The sequence below is a fragment of the Maylandia zebra genome, linkage group LG6 (genome assembly GCF_041146795.1).
Source record: "Maylandia zebra isolate NMK-2024a linkage group LG6, Mzebra_GT3a, whole genome shotgun sequence".
In the NCBI taxonomy this organism is placed as follows: Eukaryota; Metazoa; Chordata; class Actinopteri; order Cichliformes; family Cichlidae; genus Maylandia; species Maylandia zebra.
The window spans coordinates 30,836,773-30,856,976 of NC_135172.1; the positions used below are offsets into that span (position 1 = coordinate 30,836,773).

The 20,204-nt window shown below is 37.8% G+C and overlaps 1 protein-coding gene across 2 annotated transcripts in view; it reads left to right on the plus strand.

The window, feature by feature from the left end:
* The first annotated feature begins 5,262 nt into the window (after positions 1-5,262).
* LOC101473156 (sphingosine kinase 1) overlaps positions 5,263-20,204 on the plus strand; it is a 41,849-nt gene continuing 26,907 nt past the window's right edge. Inside the window, exon 1 of one of the 2 annotated variants that reach the window (XM_004539240.3) lies at positions 5,263-5,677. In XM_004539240.3, coding sequence (XP_004539297.1) covers positions 5,263-5,677 — 415 coding nt within the window. Of the gene's footprint in view, positions 5,678-5,732; positions 5,858-20,204 lie in introns of those variants that run through there. The other variant, XM_076885071.1, reaches the window with a different exon arrangement.

Sequence of the window (20,204 nt, forward strand, 5' to 3'; positions counted from 1 at the left end):
CAACAAATGCACCTCGTATGATGCATTTGTTGTGCACAACAAATGCATCATACGAGGTGCATTTGTTGTGTGGAAGGTAATCAGGTAAACCGCCAGTGCTAGAAAACATACCTGAAACAACTGCCTTTGAGGTTTCCAGATATCATTTGTGAAAAACGAAATAAAAAATATGTTCATTTGCACAGCTCAGAAATTTTGTTCAGTTTTTCATGTTGCTTGGTGATAGTCACATTTAAAAGTCTGTGTACTTTAAACCATCTTTTGTGGCCATCAACTGTCTTTTTCTAAGGCTAACACTGCCATCTGTTGGCCATCTGAAGCAGCTGCTGTATTCATATGATAAGAAAGATTGAATACAACATTTTTATTGTACCTGCAGAGATGAAAAGAAAGGAGACTAAAGATAATAATGCAAATTAATCCACAGGTGTTGAATTCAAGAAAGAAATGGCACCTGTTGAGCAGCCGTTCTTAAGGAAGGGAAACAGGACTGAAACTGGACTGAAAATTAGTGGAAACAAGTCTGATGGAAATATGAGGAGAAGGTCAACATAGAGGCACCAGAGTGAGTGTCTACAGCCATCTGTAAAACTCTGTGGAGGCTGTGTTGAGTTTTTTTCTGGGCTTCATTTAAGCCGGTAGTGATGGAGATCTTGTTCAAATTGATGGAGTTATGAACACAAAAAAGTACCACCATGCAATATTACCTGGAAAGCGTCTGATTGGTGTACTCTTCAGCATGACCATGATCCCAAACACACTTACAAAACTGTGCAAACTCTGGTTTTTCTTTTCATGCTGCATTTCCATGCATGTTTGCACGTTTCAGTAAATACAGCTAAAATAGAAGCACACTTCTGTATATTTGCTACTAGCCTCATCAAGTAAAAGCCAAACGTTTAGAGTTCTTTATATTTTTTTAAATGGACAGCCTATCATTACACCAGCCATTATGCTGTAAATGAGAAGATAATGTAATCCCCAAATGACACAGTTCAAAACTTTTGGGTCTCTGGTACATGTTTATGCAATATTCTATTCTAATTCCTTTTTGTTACATTTTTATTTCATGCTCGTTTAACTATTCATGTTTTAGAATAGTTTGTTGCACTACTCTGCCTGGTTTACACTCAATGTCATTTACCCTTACCTGAATATTGTATATTGTATATTGCATAGCTTTCTTGTTAATTTGTATTGTATTTATTTAAATTTTTACTTTTTAATTATTTTATTTGCATTTTTTTAATCACTCTCTTATATTTAAATGTTCATTTGCTATTTCATCTAGGGTTTGAGAGTAACGAAATTTCTATTCTCTGTATGTCCTGTACATGTGGCAGAATTGACAAATAAAGTTGACTTTGACTTTGACTTTTGTTGTTATACATGTATAACAAGAACTTTTCCAATTCATTAACACCGTGGGTCATTAAAAAGAATAAGTATAGTTAGTTGAGCTGTGACAGGCTGGCGACCAAAAGCGAACACATACAAAAGTGTGGACTCATAAAAGCACAAAGTATCTCTAACTACAGTAGAAAGAGAAGAGGAAGCCCATAGTACAAAACAGACAAACAAGTGCATCTCCAGTTAAAGAAACAGGTGACCTAACAAGTTCTCAGCCAAAAGCTTCAATACATAAAATACCCATCAAAGTGTCATGATTCTGGGATTTGAATCTGAGGTTTTATTCGTTTTAGAAATGTATGAATCCAAAAACAGAATTATTGTCTGTTTTTGGATTTCAGGGTGTCTTGTCCTTAATGTTGTTTATTGTGTAAGTGTGATTTCAAGCTTTTTCACTTGTATTCTCTTACTTTTATGTTCTGGGTGTTTTTTCTCTGTTAGCAGTTTGAGTTTATTCGTTCTTTCAGTCCTTCATCTGTAGTCATCCATTCTGTAAAGTCTCTGTGAACACCTGTTTCAGTTTTTGTTTCTTATTTCCTGTTTTATTTTGGTAGTCGTGTATCTCCTGTGTTTTGCACTTATTTTTACTTCCTCTGTGCCGTTATCCTCATTAGTTTCACCTTTGTCTTGTTTCCTCAGCATCTCATTCTATTGATTAGCCCTCAGTGTGAGCGAGTGAGTGAGTGAGTGAGTGAGTGAGTGTCACAGTCATGTCATTCCCTTGTGGACTTTTACAAGCCGTCTCATCAAACTCACAGTTTGCTCACTTTTTGTTAATTCTACTTGTCTCCAGAGTCTTCTTTTGTGTCCTTGTCCTGTGAATGATGACTCAAAGTCAGCACTGATGAAATGGGTTCTGGATGCTGGACTTGTAACGTTGCAAAATGGGCCATATCTGAGATTGGAAAGAATTAAGCTAGTTAAAGAACACAGACACTGGAGAGAGGATCTTTGATAAAAGTTGGAGGTGTTTGGGTCAAAATGTGGAAAAACATAAACGGATACTGGACGAGTGCTGGACTCCATTTGATGAGGGTGATGGAGGAAATGTTTGGTGGTAAAGTGCGAGTTATGCACAGGATAAAATTGATCTTGAACAATAAAGTCTGTCATTCCATTTTGCAAACCTTTGCCAAAACACTGTGGCTGCCACTTTGTTGGAGACAGTTTTCTCAAACAACAGGACAATGACCCAAAGCACAGCTCCAAACTATGCAGGAACTATTTAGAGAAGAAGCAGTGAGCTGTTATTCTGTCATGCAGTGGCCTGTGCGGTCGCCGGATCACACACTGGTGGAGGCAAGCTACAGTAGTAGCCACAGCTGCCCTGGGGCAGACTGGCAAAAGCGAGGCTGCCATATCGCGCCATCGGCCCCTCTGGCCAACACCAGTAGGCGGTAGGGTAAAGTGTCTTGCCCAAGGACAATAAAAAAAATACTATGATCGTAGCTTTTTCTTCATGTTGGGAATCCACTCTCAGGTTTTCTCTTAACGTTTTTACAAATGTGCATTCCCCAGAAGGTTTCAGTAGATCTATGGACTGCCTGCTTCTCACTGACCATAAAACAGACACAAAGACAGGCAGTTTAAAAGGGTGCAGCAGCAAAAGAGACAAATATTTCCCTTTTGAGTATGTAGAGCGCAGAAAACAAACAAACAAAAACAACAACAAATGAAACGATGTGTGTAAAGCATCACATCACGTGAGACCCACTTTCAACAGGTCTGTGGTCACAACAAAATTTTGCTTGGCCCAAATGGCCCCACAAGCGATTATCAGAAAAGGGCATCCTTAATCCACAATAATTATTCATCGTTTTTCTTAACAAGTGGTCTCAGATGAAATTAGACTCCTCCTCTCTGTTTCTGTTTTCCAGCCCACAAAGAGATATTTGAGCTAAACTCATTTTTTTTTAAATCCATCCATTCATTTCCATTTCAGATAAGAAAACAAAGTGGGAATGCTGTTTGAACAGCGCCATGTTAGGTAAACCAAACACAGCATATCAGCACAAACACACACCAAGCACGGTGGTATAAAGGTAAGGATTTGGGCTTGTTTTGCATCCACGGGATCTGGACACCTTGCAGTCATGGAGATCATGAACTTATCTACATACTAAAGTATTCTACGGGTCAATTGTGAGGCCAAAACTGGGTCAGGTAAAGGAAACAATTGCAATCACAACAGCAAAATTACAACAGACTGGCTAAAATACCTCAAGGTGTTTAAATGGCCCAGTGAAAGTAAAGACTTTAATCTGACTGAAATGCTGTGGCAGGACCGTAAGAGAACTGTGCATGAATGAATGTCCGCAAACATCAATGAAATAAGCCAGGTTGTAAGAAAGATGTATCACTGCCACTTAAAGCAGTGATGTCCTTAACTATTTTATTGGCAAGCTATATGATGTTTATATTTATTTATTGTTTTGGGGTTTTTTTACATCCTGGAAAGGTATATAAAATAAAGTAATAATACTATATATTAAAATTCAGTAGAAATACTATAAATGTTTTACAGTAACTTGATATAAAATTTGTAGACGATTTTTTACAGTGCACAGCCGCCTCCAAAGGAAACATAAAAAACATGTTAAACATTTCTCTATAGGTGTGTTCAGGACAAGTAAGTTGTGCAGGTAGTTTCTTTTTTAACTCTTAAGTTATTCTTCATGTGCTTGTTTAAAAACCTGCATTACTGAATGCCTCAGTGGTCAGTGGTTTTCTGCTGTGATGACAGTGATGACAGGCGCGCATCTGTTCTATGTTTGTGTTTTGTTCGTAATTGTTACTCAGTTCAGTTTTATTTGTTCAGGGACTTTTCTTTTTTTTTAAATTTTACACAGTTACTCCACTCTCATAAACACTAGGGGGCAGCATACTGCGACTTTTGCAGCCGGAGAAAACTACTGCACAGCAAAGTTCAGTGAAAACTGAATATGAAGCCAGCGACAGACAAAGAAAAACACCGACAAATGTGGGGATGAATTAAAAATAAAAGCTGGATTTTGCGTAATACAAATCACATACAGCGGATGATGAGGGTATATCTGTAAATAAATAAATAAATGTGCATGTTTCACGGACCTGAATAAAGCTAAAGGAAAACAGGTTTTGATTTCACCAGGACTGTAAATGCCATTATCTATGAAATCGCATAAATAAAAACTCGGTAAACACAAAACAAAAAATATAAGGTTTTTGATTTAAGTCGATTAAGCAATGTTAAGTTGACTGATTCTCCTATAGCAGAAACTTGTTTTTAGCTGGCAATAAAGGAAAAAGAAATAACATTTTATTGGAATATCTTACTTTTTAGAGATATTTAATTGTTTTTTTCTTAATTAAACTTTCAGTCATCAATTAGTTATTTTATCTTTATCCTGTTAGTAGTTTGAAAATACTTTTAAAATTTGGATTTCATTTAGTCATATGATCCATGAAATACCAGAAATGGCTCCACAACAAAACAACAAACTTACATTTTTGTAGTGTTAAATAATTTTATTTATATTAATATTGTGACTGCGTGAAATATCTACGTTTTTATTTTCTGACTATAAGCCATTGACTAAACCCTGGCAATTCCTAAATAACTATAACTTGAAACCTTAGGCAGCGTCCCACAAGGAGCTGCAACGCTTTCAGTGTTGGGGCTCTTATTTTGAAATGTCACCGGATCTGTAGCGTTTGATTCCGTCAGCCTTCACAGCGGTCCGGAGCAGCCTGTCAGTCCTCCGGTCTACTTTGCTCGCATCATTCACGTTAGCTATGTGACTGTGTGGCTGCTTCTTCTGCTTCCCGGACCCCCTCTGCGTCCCGGTCTCTCCGGTCCAGCGTCTGTTCAGGATGGATCAATGCAGAGCTAAACTGGAGTCCACCAGTCTGGTGAAGCTGTACGGGGAATTTACGGGGACCAGTAACCGAAAAGGCAGGTGTGCCGTCATCCTGACCGAGAAGGACCTCGTCGTCCAGAGGCTCACGTCGGCACCTGTCGGACGGAACAAGGTGGTGCTCAGTCTGAAGGACTGTGTCGGCTGCCGGGCTTACCGGGGAAATGACAGTGCGGATAAGGCAGCGTACTTAGTCGCCTACTTTTACCCGCTCAAACGGCGGTGGATGAGTTCCAAGGTATCGCGGCAGAGAGTGGAGCAGGGCTTTCGGCTCGCCTCGCTCCAGGACCCGCAAGCTAACCTGGAGGAGGCAGAGAAGTGGGCTCGCGCTGTCCGAGAGCGCTCTGCCCGGCAACAGTTCCCTAGAAACGGTGAGTGTTGGATAGCAACGACAGCGGAAAGTTTGCAGGTAGTGATAGAAGCAGGATCCCACGCTGCAATTACATTCATCTCTGAATGAGTATACCACTGTGATACTGAGGCAAATATGAGTTTCAGTCGTCACCAAATGACTGTTAACCCACACCTTTGCTCACTGGTGAAAGAGAAAGGTTAGTGAAACGAGAAAGGTGCCGCCTTTTTTATGTATATTTTATCAAAAAGTAGGCAGTTTGCGTATAAGCAAAATGCTAACATGTTAAAAGCTAGGCTTAATCTAAAATCAGTATGCTCAGTTGTCCTCGCCTCGTTTTGCTGATATAATTTTAAAAAAAGACTAAAACAAGACACTTTTTAATATTTTATTCTCTTTTACTTCGTTTCTTCGTTTTGTAAGTGCAAAACATCGTGTAAGTCACCTTCTATTTCTATTTCTTCTATTTCAGTTAATTACCCCCCCCCCCACACACACACTATTTAACCTACTTCAAAATCTATGTAGGTGTTGACCTACATCTTCTTTTAATCCAGCATATAAAGGCTTTTAGTGGCACACAGTGCACTGTGTTTAAAGGTAAGCTCAAACATATTTGTGGTCTGTAAAATGTTAAACAGTCCAAAAAGTTAGAAGTTTGCTGTCATATAAAAAAGAAAAGCGGTGCATCCTCACAAGCTGGAAGCTTTGACCTTAAAATGTTGAACATTTTTGAAAATTAATTGATTTAAAATTAATTTTACTCAGAGTAGCTTATTATCTTGTTACAGTCATACTGTGTTATTTATGGTCATGGATTGTAGTGGGAGGAGCTTTAACTGCTTTTACCCTATGATTAAAAAAGGTGATGAATCACTAAGTCTGTTCTTTGTTGTTGTTGTTTTTTTTTTTTTAACACAATTACACAAATACCAGAAGCATGATTAAATATAAGGTGGCTTTTATTTCTGTTCAGTTTCTGTTAGATTGTTAAAGCCTTAAGTGGTTATTAAAAGCAATGCAATGTACCATTGATGAGTCATCACCTTAAAACTTCACCTTTGTCTTCCTTTTTTTAAAATGCATTTCTCACTTTTCAGGTTCTATGAAATTGTAAAGTACAATTGCACTTAATGTTTACTATACAGGGCCCACTGGTTTTTCTTTCTTGGCTTATTCTTGTATCACTAAATTTTTCCCCGAAGCACCACTGTTACTTAGCTGTTAGTATCCTTATTCATTTCCTATACCAAACAGGTTTCTTGGCACTTTGTCAGATCTCTCCCGAATACCTTTAAACTGCTCCTTGGATTAATAAAACAAAAGAGCCAGTCTAAACAGAGTCGTGTTTCAGGATCTTTTAAGAAACCTGAAAAAAACCACAAGGGATTATTGCTGCTATTGAGTTAAGGTCCAGTGAAGAGGTATGTCTTGTACAGAGTCCTTACTATCAGTTCTGCTTCATCATATTTAACCTCCTGCTTACATGGATAAAACAATTGTCCTGGTGTGTTATGGAGAGTCACTTTTCAGTTCAGTATTTTCAGCCTCCTGCAAACAAACCCACTTGACATAAAAACACACCTGAGAAACATGAGACAATATTGATTGCTTCTTTTGTTAACGTAATGCTGAGACGTATGATCATTCCAGTGGGAGCTATTCTATAACCCACGATTATACTAAAGATAAGTAAAGAAATTATTTGTCCTTAAAAAACAAAAATCCAAAACACTTTTTCCATTTTCTGTCATACATATTATTTCCTTCACACAGAGCACTGTGACCCAGTTAGCATTTTCCACAAAATTTATTTTTAACAAGACAAAATATACTGCAATTCTGCTCTGCCTGTCATTGCCAGAAGAGAAGAGAGTAGACTCTTAGTAGCTCTGGAAAGTTTCATTTGCTTTGAAATGTCTTGTAATATAAGTGCACGGGTTGTAATCCGATACAGTGACTGAATGAGTGTCCCAGGTTGGGACAGCAACCCAAATAAAAGAGGCTCAATGACTTCACCTGATCTAGCTCTGCCTCTCTTATTACTGGTTTATTCAGACCAATGCTTTGTTTTTGGCCTAGTTTTTGCTTCTCACGCTGTATACTACTGACTAATTTAACACATCAAGTGTCATTGTTGCAATGATGGTTGCTCAGTTTCAAGCAAAAGTAAAGAAAAGGAGATAAATCATTTTGAAGTTCCACTGAATGCTATTTCTTTTTGGTTGTAGTACTTGTAGTTTTTTTTTTTTTCATGTTTGCATGAGGTGTTTTGTGAAACAATAGATTTGATTTATAATATAATAATGATAATAATAATGATGATGATGATGATAATAATAACTTAGATCTGTATTGTGCCTTTCAAGAAACCTAAGGATGTTTTACATAATAATACAAAAGAGATGGGAAAAGCTTTGTTAGATAAAGAGTTTTTTGATAAAGATTAAATTTATCTCACATGTTTGTAAGAGGCGTTGATGTGTAAACCAGATAAAGAGTTTCTGAGTTTTTTCTAATCTCTTACACTTACCTTGACTACCAAATACATAGGTTTTACATAGTCAAAAACTTTCCTATTTTTGGAATTCTTCTTCTTTTATTGTTGTTGTTGTTATTGTTATTATTATTGTTCAGTAATTGTTCAGTAGCACCATCACCTCACAGCTGGGGCCTCTCTGTGTGGAGTTAGCATGGTCTCCACTTCTCCACAGTCCAAAGACATGCATGTTAGGTTAATTATTAGGATAATTGCGTGTTTGGTTTACTGTAAATTGGCCATAGGTGTGAGCGTGAATAAATCTGTGTTAGCCCTGTGACAGACTGGCAACCTGTCTCACAGGTGGGGTAGACTCCAGCTCCATTGAAGATGGATGAAGTTAAGATAACAAACACTGAATATTGTTCTTGATTCTTATACATTTTCCAGTTGATCTTGATTGCCTCTTTCCTTGGCTGTTTTTGCGTGCAGTTGGGATTCTCGGTCTGCGTCCATGGCCAGCTTTTCTGCTGCATTATGTATGCTTACTAGGGATATACTCCCTGCTGAGGTTAGATCTGGATGCTATGCTTTGGTTGCTACTGTTGGTTGCAAACTAGTTAGCTGGAGCTGTTACAGACTTACAGTATGTATATTCCTTTCTTACTTTCTGTGTGAGTTGGAAACTGTTCATTACACTGACAAGCAGTAAAAAATAGTATGCACGAAGTATTGTTTTTACATTCACACCACTTCAAATGTGGAAAAATAGACAGGTTGATTGTGGCAAACTGTGTTTATGCTATATATGATTTGCTGGGGTAATTTTTTAGTCAGTTGGTTTATTGGTACCTTATATTATAATAAATTGTTGATATTTTAATTTTAGTTGCTAGTTACTGATTTGGGGGTCTAGAAACATTGGAGTGAGGAAGTGTTCCTCTTATATTTGATAGTTGTAGTAATAATAAAAGATTAATGACTCCTCGATGAAATCACCTGAATGCTGATTTTCAATTATTGTCACCTGTCTGGGTTTTGTAGGATAAAGAATCAAATAGAAGTACTGAGAATAAAATATCAGCTGAAAATGAGTCTATTTCAGCGCTACCTGCTGATGTGTTAGATTTCTGAACATTTTCACAGTCAGTTGTGGTAATTTCAAACCTCATTGTAGCTGCAGGGTCTTTGGTATCTTTGGAACAGGCTAATATGATTGCAGCCTGAAAGGGTGTCTCCAGTTAGTTACTCATTGTGCCCGAGGCCTCATGAACCATACTAAATCATGTTCAGGAGCTCTGCATCCAAACCATTACTCTAAATGAGGTCAATGCAATCCTTTCTGACCTCTCCATCAGTATTGATGCTTGTGTCATTGGCTTAACGTCAGGTGTGCTCAAAGAGTTATTCAGAAAACATCTATTTTCTATACACTCATTTTCCTTGTGTTTGTTTCCTTGTGAGATAGCTTATATAGGCATATTTCATGTCTGCTCAACTTGTCCAGTATTGCTTCTCTGCTCTAATGGTTGACACTGAGTCAGCTGCACTTTAGATCACACATACTAGTTTGCATGATAATGATCATTTATCCAAACATCTGTTAGAGGCATGACTGAAACCACCACTTGGTGCTTTTTTTGTGGCTTAGAGAATTGGTTAGGTCACAGGCTGATCATGATACCGCTGTAATTATGCAATGAAATAGTCTGTCGTACTTATTCTCACTGTTGTATTCCAATTAAAGTATTTTCATTGAGAGACATTGAACACAGCGTTGCTTGCTCAGAAAAAGGAAGTGAACAATACATTGCAGGTCATTACCAGCTGTCAGTTAGCTCTGTGGTGTGATGATGTGAAACCTTTGAAAAAATGACACGAGGTGACAGATGAGTCAACAACTCGCCACGATGGCGCCAAAAAAGACTGATACATTCCTTCTTTGGAAATTACAACTGACACCTCAGCTGCATTACCTGTGTTTTTTTTCTTAATGGTATTGTCCTGAGGTTACAAACATAAAATTTGAATGAAAAGACTGAATTCACTTGTTGACAGCATTATGATCATAAGGAAGGCGATGGTATCAGACAGAGAGGTTACAAGTATTGATTAAACCCGACAGAATATATTGTCATCTCGCTCGAGCATGTGGTTGCTGATGTCAAATGATAATGAACTGCAGCACTGCAGTGTATATAGTGGAAGTGTAATCAGCAGTTATTGTAATTCCATTTAATCTGTGAACGAAAATGTTACTGGTGGCTACACAAATTTCCAAAAATGGCATAAAAACCTGAAGATTGTGTGACACAACAACACACATCTATGAGAGCGTTAAAATTAGACAAAAATGATGAAACACAAAGAAATGACAATGAAAACAGGCTATTTCTCAGAAAAAATGGGCCCGTGAAAGAGAACAGTGTGCTATTCAAAAATGCTGCTTAAGGATACAAAAACCTTAGCTCAGCAAACTGACCCAATCAAATTACAGAGATCTCAACCAGGTGGTATAGCTGTAGCCCTGTGGTTGCTCCAGTCTACATGCCCATGTATCTTGCGTTATATAAAAACAAGTTCATTTACCATTGCCATTTATATTAGCAGAGCAAATCATAATAATGGTAAACAGGGAAATTAAAGGGACAATAGCTAAACTCAAAGAAACTCTATTCCCCTCCGTATTGTCACAGCAGATGGTTCTGTCCATTTGTTTGGCATCTTTAGTGAGATTTTGCAGACATAAGTCACTTTGTTCACACAGGTTGAGAGACCTGTACGCAATCATTTAGTAACTATCAGTCATGAGGGGAAAAATGATCATTCCCCAACTGGCTGTGTGTAATTGGTGGAGGTTAATGGCAGTCTTTGGCAAAAGGATCGCTAAAGTCATGCATGACTGCGACTTGAACCACCAGCTACCACCAGTTGCTAGGAAAAAATATATATTCCAATTGGTTGGGAAAAACTTCCTTGTGTGTTTGGTCCCAAGTATATTGCTGTGGACATAGTTTGAATGGCTGTAACAGTATAATATAGTGTAGTGTGATAAAGGGTTTTGGAACAAATCGACCATATTAGCAAAACCAAACAAGCAAACTGTTTATTCACAGGGATGACTGAATGGGGCACATTGTAAACCTGAATAGTGTGTCCTTGAGGAACAAACAAAAAAATGAAAACGTGATGATACTAGATGGATGATAATATGGGAGCAGCTTGTTTTTCGTGATGTTGGTGCCTCAGTGTCAACTGTAGAATGATGTGCTGTTTGTGTAGAAAGAGACACTTTTTGCTTAGCATCATGCAGTCACTAAGATTGTCACTAGGATTTTGCACTAATTTGTAGAACAACAACATCAGCCATTGAATTTTTCTAACATTTAGTTTAGAGTTGCAGTCCTACCACTACTACATTTATTTTAATTAATTAATATAATATATATATTTTTTTAGTATGGGTTTTGTAGTCAGTCAACATCAGTGCAGAGTTGAACTCCAGGGCAGAGCGGTGTCATTGTTTGGCCTCTTGAGACAATGTCATTGTCACTTGTAGTTCCTCATTGTCTGGATGATTTTGCTTGTGTGTGTTTTTACCATCAGACGTTTTTGAATTTCAGCATCTGCTACAGCCATGACCCCAATTTCTAGTTTTCCTTTACAGCCTTCGTTATTTGGACGATAATTTAGGTATTGTGTGTATAGAACAAACAACACTGCTGTGACTGTTATTATTTATCTCTGTAACTGAAATCATGAGTAAGGGTTTTGTTCAGGTAGTACTGTAGTGATACACTGAAGGTAATGTTTTGAGTCACTACAGGGATAATGATTTGTGCTAATGCAGTGTAACTGAATATGAGTGTGAAACAATGCAAATGGCTCTGAAGGATCTTATCTGACGTTCTCGAGGGGACTGGCATGGCTTCTTTTAGCTGCAAAATCCAGGCCTCTCTCAGCCAGTCGATGCCGTTACTAACACGTTACCTCAGGCTGAGAAAGTTGAAGCTGGGACACTGGTTTTTGTCCTGCTGCAATAGTTTATAAGTGCAAAGTAGAGTTCTATGTTATATGAACAAGTGATCAATCTTTAGAAGCAACCATTTGTTCTTATTAGCAAACTCAATGTTTTTATTCTTGGACTGTACCAGAGATTCACATCTGTAAATAATGCTTATTTGTCTTAAACTGGGTCTTGGTGCTGCACTCCCGTTCAATCACTGTATGAAATAAGCAGTATTAACTCCTCTCCATTTAAGCCAGCTTTCTTCTAATTGGCTGCCCATTACAAACAGAAGGTTTGAACAGCAGGTGGGTGGAGCTGTGTATTTGAGATGACTGCATTAAGGAAAAGAGAAGAGTAGAAACCATCTGTCAGAAACCAAACGTTTAGAGGTATTTGACTACCAGGGAGTGCTCACAGGATACTTTTCATAGTTAAAATCACGTACAGCATTGTGCTACTGTAAAATCTTGAGTCACCTCTCATTTCTTTATGATTTGGTAGGAAAATGGGACATGGGTAGTAGTTTATTAAAATGTGCAAACATACATGGAATGACTGTATAAAAGGCAGAAACAGAGTTTGAACAATGCTAAGAAGCTTGAAAGTCTATATTTAGTATGATCACCTTTATTCTTCAACATAGTCTGAACTCTCTCACCCAAGCTTTCTTGTAAATTCTTAGTCAGTTTATCGTCATTTTTGGCAAGATCTGCAACACCACTTGCTGAAATGGAGGCTCAAACTCTGACAGAGGCTGGATCCATCGTTGTTGTTGTTTTTTTTTTTTGTTTTTTTTTTACAATTGGCTGTAGACATTCACTGCTGTACTTCTCCTGCATACCAAAATTTTCAAATTTGGGTTCATTACATCATAAGACCTGTATTTTAAAAATACATATTTTAAAACGCAGATCTTTTTTATAATGTAGTAAATACGTACACAGTAAACACAAAGTACAAAAAGCGTGGGTGCATATGCAAACACAATAAGTACATTTGATAATTAGACACAAAAAAGAGCAGGTGCCATTATTTTACAAATACATGTATTTGTATTTCAAGAAATTTATGTTTTCATCTGATTTTTGCCTTTGTCAACTTTGGTTTGTCTATTGCAAGTCGTTTGAGAAAGTGCACTCATTTCTTTGACTTTTTTTTTTTTTTTTGGGATGGTCATATTTGAACTAAAAGTTATGTACTGTAACCAGTCTTTCCCCTAAATTAACCACTACCTTCTCCACCCTGTTTGTGGAGGGGAAGCATACCTAGACACACAGGCTAGGCAGGCTTTTTGGTGACACTAATTTAATGCATAATTTTCAAGCATGTCACCCCTAAATATGATGTTCTCAGCATAACCCTAACACCAAGTCTTAACCCTTAAAAAGGCATATTTGCATTACTTTATAGGAATGTAGTTACACGCGTTCTATGTTTGTCTTTGGTTTCCTGTGACAAATGAGTTCAGTCATTCATTCATTTTTAGATGAGCGGTTCTCGAGAAAGCTGCAGACTGCAGTCTGCCCATCCTGCACGTCTACGTTTTGAACAGATGCAGTCACACATCGAACACACACACACACACACACACACACACACACACACACACACACACACACACACATTCAGCAAGTTTATCGTTATAGCTGTCCTATATTTAGAACAGTAACTCTGTGTTTTCTTGTATGTTTAATGGGCATCTGTAAATTGTAGCTACAAAAAATAAGATAAGTTACGCTCACTAAATAAGCTCTGCATTATTATTGTCGTAGCCACAGTCTCCACTGTAATTCATCCCAAAGATTATCTGTTCTTTTTGGCCAGCCAAATTCTTCCACATCAATCTCACTCATCCGTGTCTTTATGGACCTGGTGTGCAGTCATGTTGGAATAATGACAAATTGTTCAAATAAAGAGGGGAGCGTGAAATTGTCCAAATTGTTTTGATATGCTTAAGCATTCAGGTGCTTGACTTTATAAACCCGTGGCCATGGAAGCGATTTGAGCACCTGATTTAGATTGATGAGTGAATAGTTTGGGCAGTATAGTGCAGTTTTACTGTTCTTCAATCGTGGCATTTGTTTAGTCAGATTGAAGAAGTTCAGAACAACAACCCGGGTGTGGTTTTTCTCACATTTAGAAGCATGTTTAATTTAGGTTCACACTCTTCTGATGAATCGGTCGTGAACTGTCAGTAGTAATTAGGGCTGAACGATTATGGAAAATAATCTAATTGCGATTTTTTTGCCCCAATATTGCGATTGCGATGCGATATGCGATTATTTTTTAAGGTATTTGTCTTCTGTATTATTAAACAAAGACAAGCAATACATCATATAGTATGGCCAATACTATATTACATTAATTTTAAACTGTTCTTTCCTGGAAGACAGACCTCTGTTATGATGACATGAGGTGATGCATGAATTGATGACTGACATTTTTATTTAACGTCTTCAATCACAACAGTATATTTGAACATACACAATAGTTTATTTTTAGCTTACAAACATCTGAGCATAAAGTGCTGACAAGGAACCCTGGTGTAAACATTAAAATGAAAGTCAGTACAATGTGCAGATTGCAGAAATATACATAAAAAAATCTGTGGCTTTACCACACTCAGTTTTTCGACAAACTACTAGACAGTCATTCAATTAAAAAATAATATTAAATAAATAAAACTAATAAATAAAAAATACACACATCTTACTGATCTCTGCAGTCAGTAACATTACACAAACACGCCTTTAAAATTTAAAGGCGTGAAATTGGACGGTCTAGTTCTGATTAGCGTCACCGCTGTCTCGGTGGAGTTTAATAAACTCGGCCGTCTGCTTCTTGCTATCTAAAATATAACCAGACACTGGTGTAAATTCTCGACTGTCTCATACTTCTGTTTAATAAGTTTTCTGTTTGACGTTTAGTCAGCTGTGTGAAAACCAAGGAGGAACCCACCCGGGGGATTAATAAAGTTTTATTTTATCTAATCTAATAACTTTAATCTCAGCCAAACCGATTTACTCACGAACAAACAAAACACTGAAAAAAGCCCAACAATAACATTTTTAGGTTGTCTAAGTGACTTATATATTACGTTTAACCCGAGCAGCGAAACTCCGCGGTGATCTGAAAATGATGTGCCGGGAGTTGTGCCGTTCTCGGCCGCATCAGTAACCCTCGAGCTCCCGGCTAGCTGTCGAGCTGGTGGGTAGCAGACGCCTCTGAAAACGTCGAAGCACTTTTGCAAATATGGGATATCTTGATAAACCGAGCAGATATTTGATGTTTACACAACTACTTTCTCGCCTGAAAATATGTTAAAAGTTTATTTTGTGACCCAGAAAGATTAGTATGAGTAATTTTAAAACTTAGTAGCGGCCGCCATTGCTGGAAACTGGAGTTTGGCTGGGCCACGCTATGAATTCTGGGATATGGTAGTAATTTGGACAGCCTTCGGCGCGTCGCTGTGACGTAATCGGTCTACAAATGCGGCCTCAGGAGGATGCAGCCCATGAATTTGGACATGTCCAGAGTATAATCGCAGCCTTTGCGGTTAGAAAATTGCACTTGATCATGTCGCGATATTATCGCAAATGCGATATATCGTTCAGCCCTAGTAGTAATAACGCTTCTCAATTCTTGGAAGTGAACCTACATATTTTATTCATAGCAGGTTGTCTGTGTTGTACAGGATCAAAAGAGAAGTCTACAATAAGCAGAGCTTCATGAGTTCTCACTGCAGCGTTGGAGGCATTGGTGTGTGCAGTCAGACAGCAGTGGCAGCAGCAGTTTTCTCCCAGTGGACCTTACCCAACATACGCAGCAATAGAACTTGATGTGCTGTCTGTAGCTCGAGTTCAGTGTCTCGTTCTCTCACCGGAGCTCACTGTAGGTACTGAGGCTCGCTGCAGCTTTGTGTCTGTAATGCCCCTCTCTGTCTAACTATGAAAAAATGCAAACAGTACAATACATTTCAAAGAAACCCTGTGAGACTTGGATATAGATGCAGGAGCTGAATACAAAACAAGAAGATGACTCTCTGTACATTATAGCAGTGAGTGCAGAAAGTTTTCTGTGCTTCGCCAGATTTCTATTCTCAGAAAAGGCTTCTCAAGTCATTCTTTGATACGCCGACAGCAGCAACCACAGTCCATTCAGGCTACAGCAGAGCAGCTGCTACACCTAAGAGTAAGTCAGTCTTTCCTAGTTTAAAAAAAAAATGTGGTTATGGGTTTTTTTTTAAGGTGGAAAACATTTACATTTCTTCCAAACAGCAGCAGTGTACACTTTTTCTTGTATATTGCTGCATTTTAGTTTTGTTTTTTGTGCTCTTGTCTTGTGACTTTACGTAAAAAAAATTAAAAAAAATAAATAAATTTGAACTAAAGGCCAGTTTGGATAACGTTAAGTATCTTACTTGTTGGTTGTTTTCTAACCTCCCTTCCCCAATCTCACTCTAGGGCCTAAAATACACAGACAGACAGCTATTAAATCCTCTTTCTCCTTTCACAACCTTTCCATTTATCTCTTAGCTCAGGATACAGTAAGGGCAACTGCGTAATATACATGCAGGGTGATTTCAATTCAAACCTCAGTGTCGTAAACTCTCTGCCTTACTTAATATAGATTTACAGAAGGCTAACCACTGCCACCTCCTCCTGCTCCTCAGCCTTCCACACCCTTTGTGGTTCTGGCTCAGCAGAAATTTGCTTGTGAGCTTGAGGAGCTTCCACTCTTTGATTTACAAACCGCTTGAAGAGTTATCACCTCAGTGCAGCTAAGTGCTCCTGCAGTTAGCTCCAGTCAGACGAGATGTGGTTTCTTTAAAGGCAGAGCCTATGATTCAGTTTCAAAAGGAAAGTCTTAACCTAAAATATCACTTTAAAATACTCTGTCAGGGCCTTTAATGGACACTTTGTTTTCTGAAGCATGGAAAGTTTCATTTATTTAAATTGGTAAACACAGATGGTAAAGCTGAGTATACACTGTGCTGATGAAAGATGACTAGCGTGAAAGATACTGTTTGTCGTGGCTTCGAAACTCACACAGTCTCCTGTATGAGGTCGATCTTTCTACAAAAAGAATTTTAAACAATGGCAGAAATTTGGGATGATCAACTCACAATGTGACTGCCACTATGACCTACAGCTGCTAACCAGCCAATAGGAAAGCAGCAGCAAGCATGCAATAGTGTGATCAACGTCACAAAGACACAAACAATAACAAACTCAAATGGAATGTATTGTAGTAAAATATGCAAAACCAAGTGTTTGGAATTCCAACAAAGAAGAAAATCTAGTTTAGGTTTGGTATCGGAAGCTCGTCTGCACGATATGTCATTTAACACTTATCCAAAGTTAACTTTCTAAAGAAGACAAATAGTTGAGGAACTGTTCCCACGATGGAGCCCACAGTTCAGCTGGGATTATAAACCATACCATATACATGCAACAAACTCAATGTCCTAACAGTTTATTAGCTTATTATGCTCCACAGTTTGTCTTGTAATGAATTTATAGGATCCTAATAAGTATACTTAAAGGATTTTGCACGTTGATTTGACTGCAAAAACATAATTAATGGCAACATGGAAAATATGGTGATTTTTGCACCCTTTTCATTAAGGCTCTCATTTTGTTCAGTATTGAGATCACGTTTATTTATCATGACTATTTATTGATTTTAATGACATCTCATGTAAACAGAACACTGCTCTCACGTCTTCACATCTAAATTTTGTATTTAAAAAAATGGTCATCTTTATTCACATAGCTTCTTAGGTAGGTAGATGGATAGATATTTTGGCGAAGGTATGTGTTTGTTGGAAAACACATCTCTTGGGCAAATGGGTGCGATTGGTTGGCGGATTCAGTGCATCTTTGCGATCTGGATGGATACACGGATGCACTGCTCTGGTTTGCCAGTCAGTTGAGTCTGTTCACCTGCAGGTAGCGTTTTCAGTGGGAGAAACATTTTGTCACTCGTCCTTGTGATGACTTCAGTGACCAGAATAAACTTTCTGGGATTTCCTTACCTGGATGATTAAGCATGTATTTTCAAAACCTACACAGGCTTATTTTGATGGATGTCTGAGGTGATGGTAGTTGATTAATGGTAGCAACCACTTCATTGTTTTTCTTGGGCTTCATGCATTAATTACAGTGCAGTTTGTGGTATGTTTTCAGGTGGTTCTATCTAATCTGAAGTATTTCCAAACAAGCTTGTCAAGCCCTGTTGTTCTGTTTGTATATCTGTCTTTTAATTTGTTCTTACTTATCTAGACTAGTCCAGGAACAGCTGTGATTGTCACATTCTGATTTAGAAAATGCTTGAGTTTATATTGCTTTGCGTTTCATGTAGAAGTAGGTGCATTTTAAATTTCGCTCCATCATGCTCATTTAATTGTGGGAAGCCAAAATCATGAATGAGATTAAAATTCAATTAGTTGTAGAACCCTAGAAACATTTCTCTCAGATGTAATCACTAAAGTGGCTTCCACTATTTATTTAATTTTTGTTTCACCTCATGTTTTTGGTAGGCTACGTTAAAATAAAAAACCCATTAGAGCGACATAAGAGAATTACTGATTTTGAAATAGTTTAACTCATTGAATCTGTCACATTGCGCAGAGCTGGAAGAGCACGTATTGTGTCAAATACAGTACGAAATAGATGTTAATCCAATAATCTCTTAAATGTGGAAACTGGATTCCTTCCTAATGGGTGTTGTCAAGGCTTAGAGTGCAAATCTGCACTGAGCAACAGGCAGAAGTGTGAGCACAGCCTGTGGTGTATCTGTCTTTCCTTCTACATGTTCTTTAGGTGAATTTTATGCAATAATATTAGCTACCAAAAAAGGTCATGTAATGTTGTCTGGGATTTCATAGACTCTTCTGTGGGTTAATTTAACACAAATATATGTAAATATATGTAGTTACCTATCTCTTAGTTTTGAATTATAATGTTTTTTTTTTTACTTCTTGGCTAGTTGTAATCATTGTCTGAATCATGGTCATCTTTTCCTATATGTGAAACGGACATTAAGACTTAGAGCAAAATATAACCCGATGTCTCATCTCTCTCTTTAAATCCCCAGTTTTCACTGAGTTTTGACAGTTTGACTGGTCCCATCTGCAGATTTATGCTGGCCGAGATGCGGGCTCAGCAAAGCGTAATGAAAAGCTCGGAATTTTTCATCAAAAATTGCAACATTATAATTTCCTAATCACAGACGGTTGATGCTTTGTCATACTTCACTGCTGAAGGGGAACTGAGATACCGGAACTACTGACTGATGAGTGCAAGTCATCACTGTTAGTCAGACTGAGTCGTAGAGCAGTGATCACACTTCAAACAGAAACAGTGACCATGTAAGGTCATAGAAATAATGAAGATGCAGCTTGATGAATATCCCTGTGTCCCTTCCTAAATACAAACACTGAATTTATATAACTTCAATTAAAAAGAGTATTAAAAAGACTGGAGAAGTTTTCACAAAAAAATTGGAATAAGTGCATTTGAAGTTTACCATGAGACATTCATGTCTGTGTCTGGTTTATACAAGCAGATACAGCAGGAAAAAGAAAAAGGAAGCTGTTTGTTCTCACACTATATATGCACCCAGAAAGCTACTATAAGAAACCTTCCCAGAAAATGTGTTTTGTTTTTTTTTTAATGTTTTTTCTTTTCTTTTTTTACTGCTCCTGGGTTTTCCCTTTCATTTAGGTTGTTATTTCCTGTGGCGAATAGCTCAGTAGTGATTATTCCATTAAGATCTGGGACGGTTCCAATGCTGTTGGTTTGAAGAGAGGAGATGAGACGTCCGTAATCACAGATCAAGTAAACGTAGTTGAGGCGCAGAGCATAGCTTTGTTGTTGGAAGTTTCCTGTCATTTTGTATCTTGATTGTTGTTTGTGAGGTTACTTTTTAATTTACACAGTTCCCTTAATCGCCTCATCCAAGATGCTGAGTTTCTTGTTTTCACCAATTTTCACCAATTGTGTGAAGATGTTCCAGTTTGACTTCTGCTGCAATTGTTATTATTTTTTTTTTATG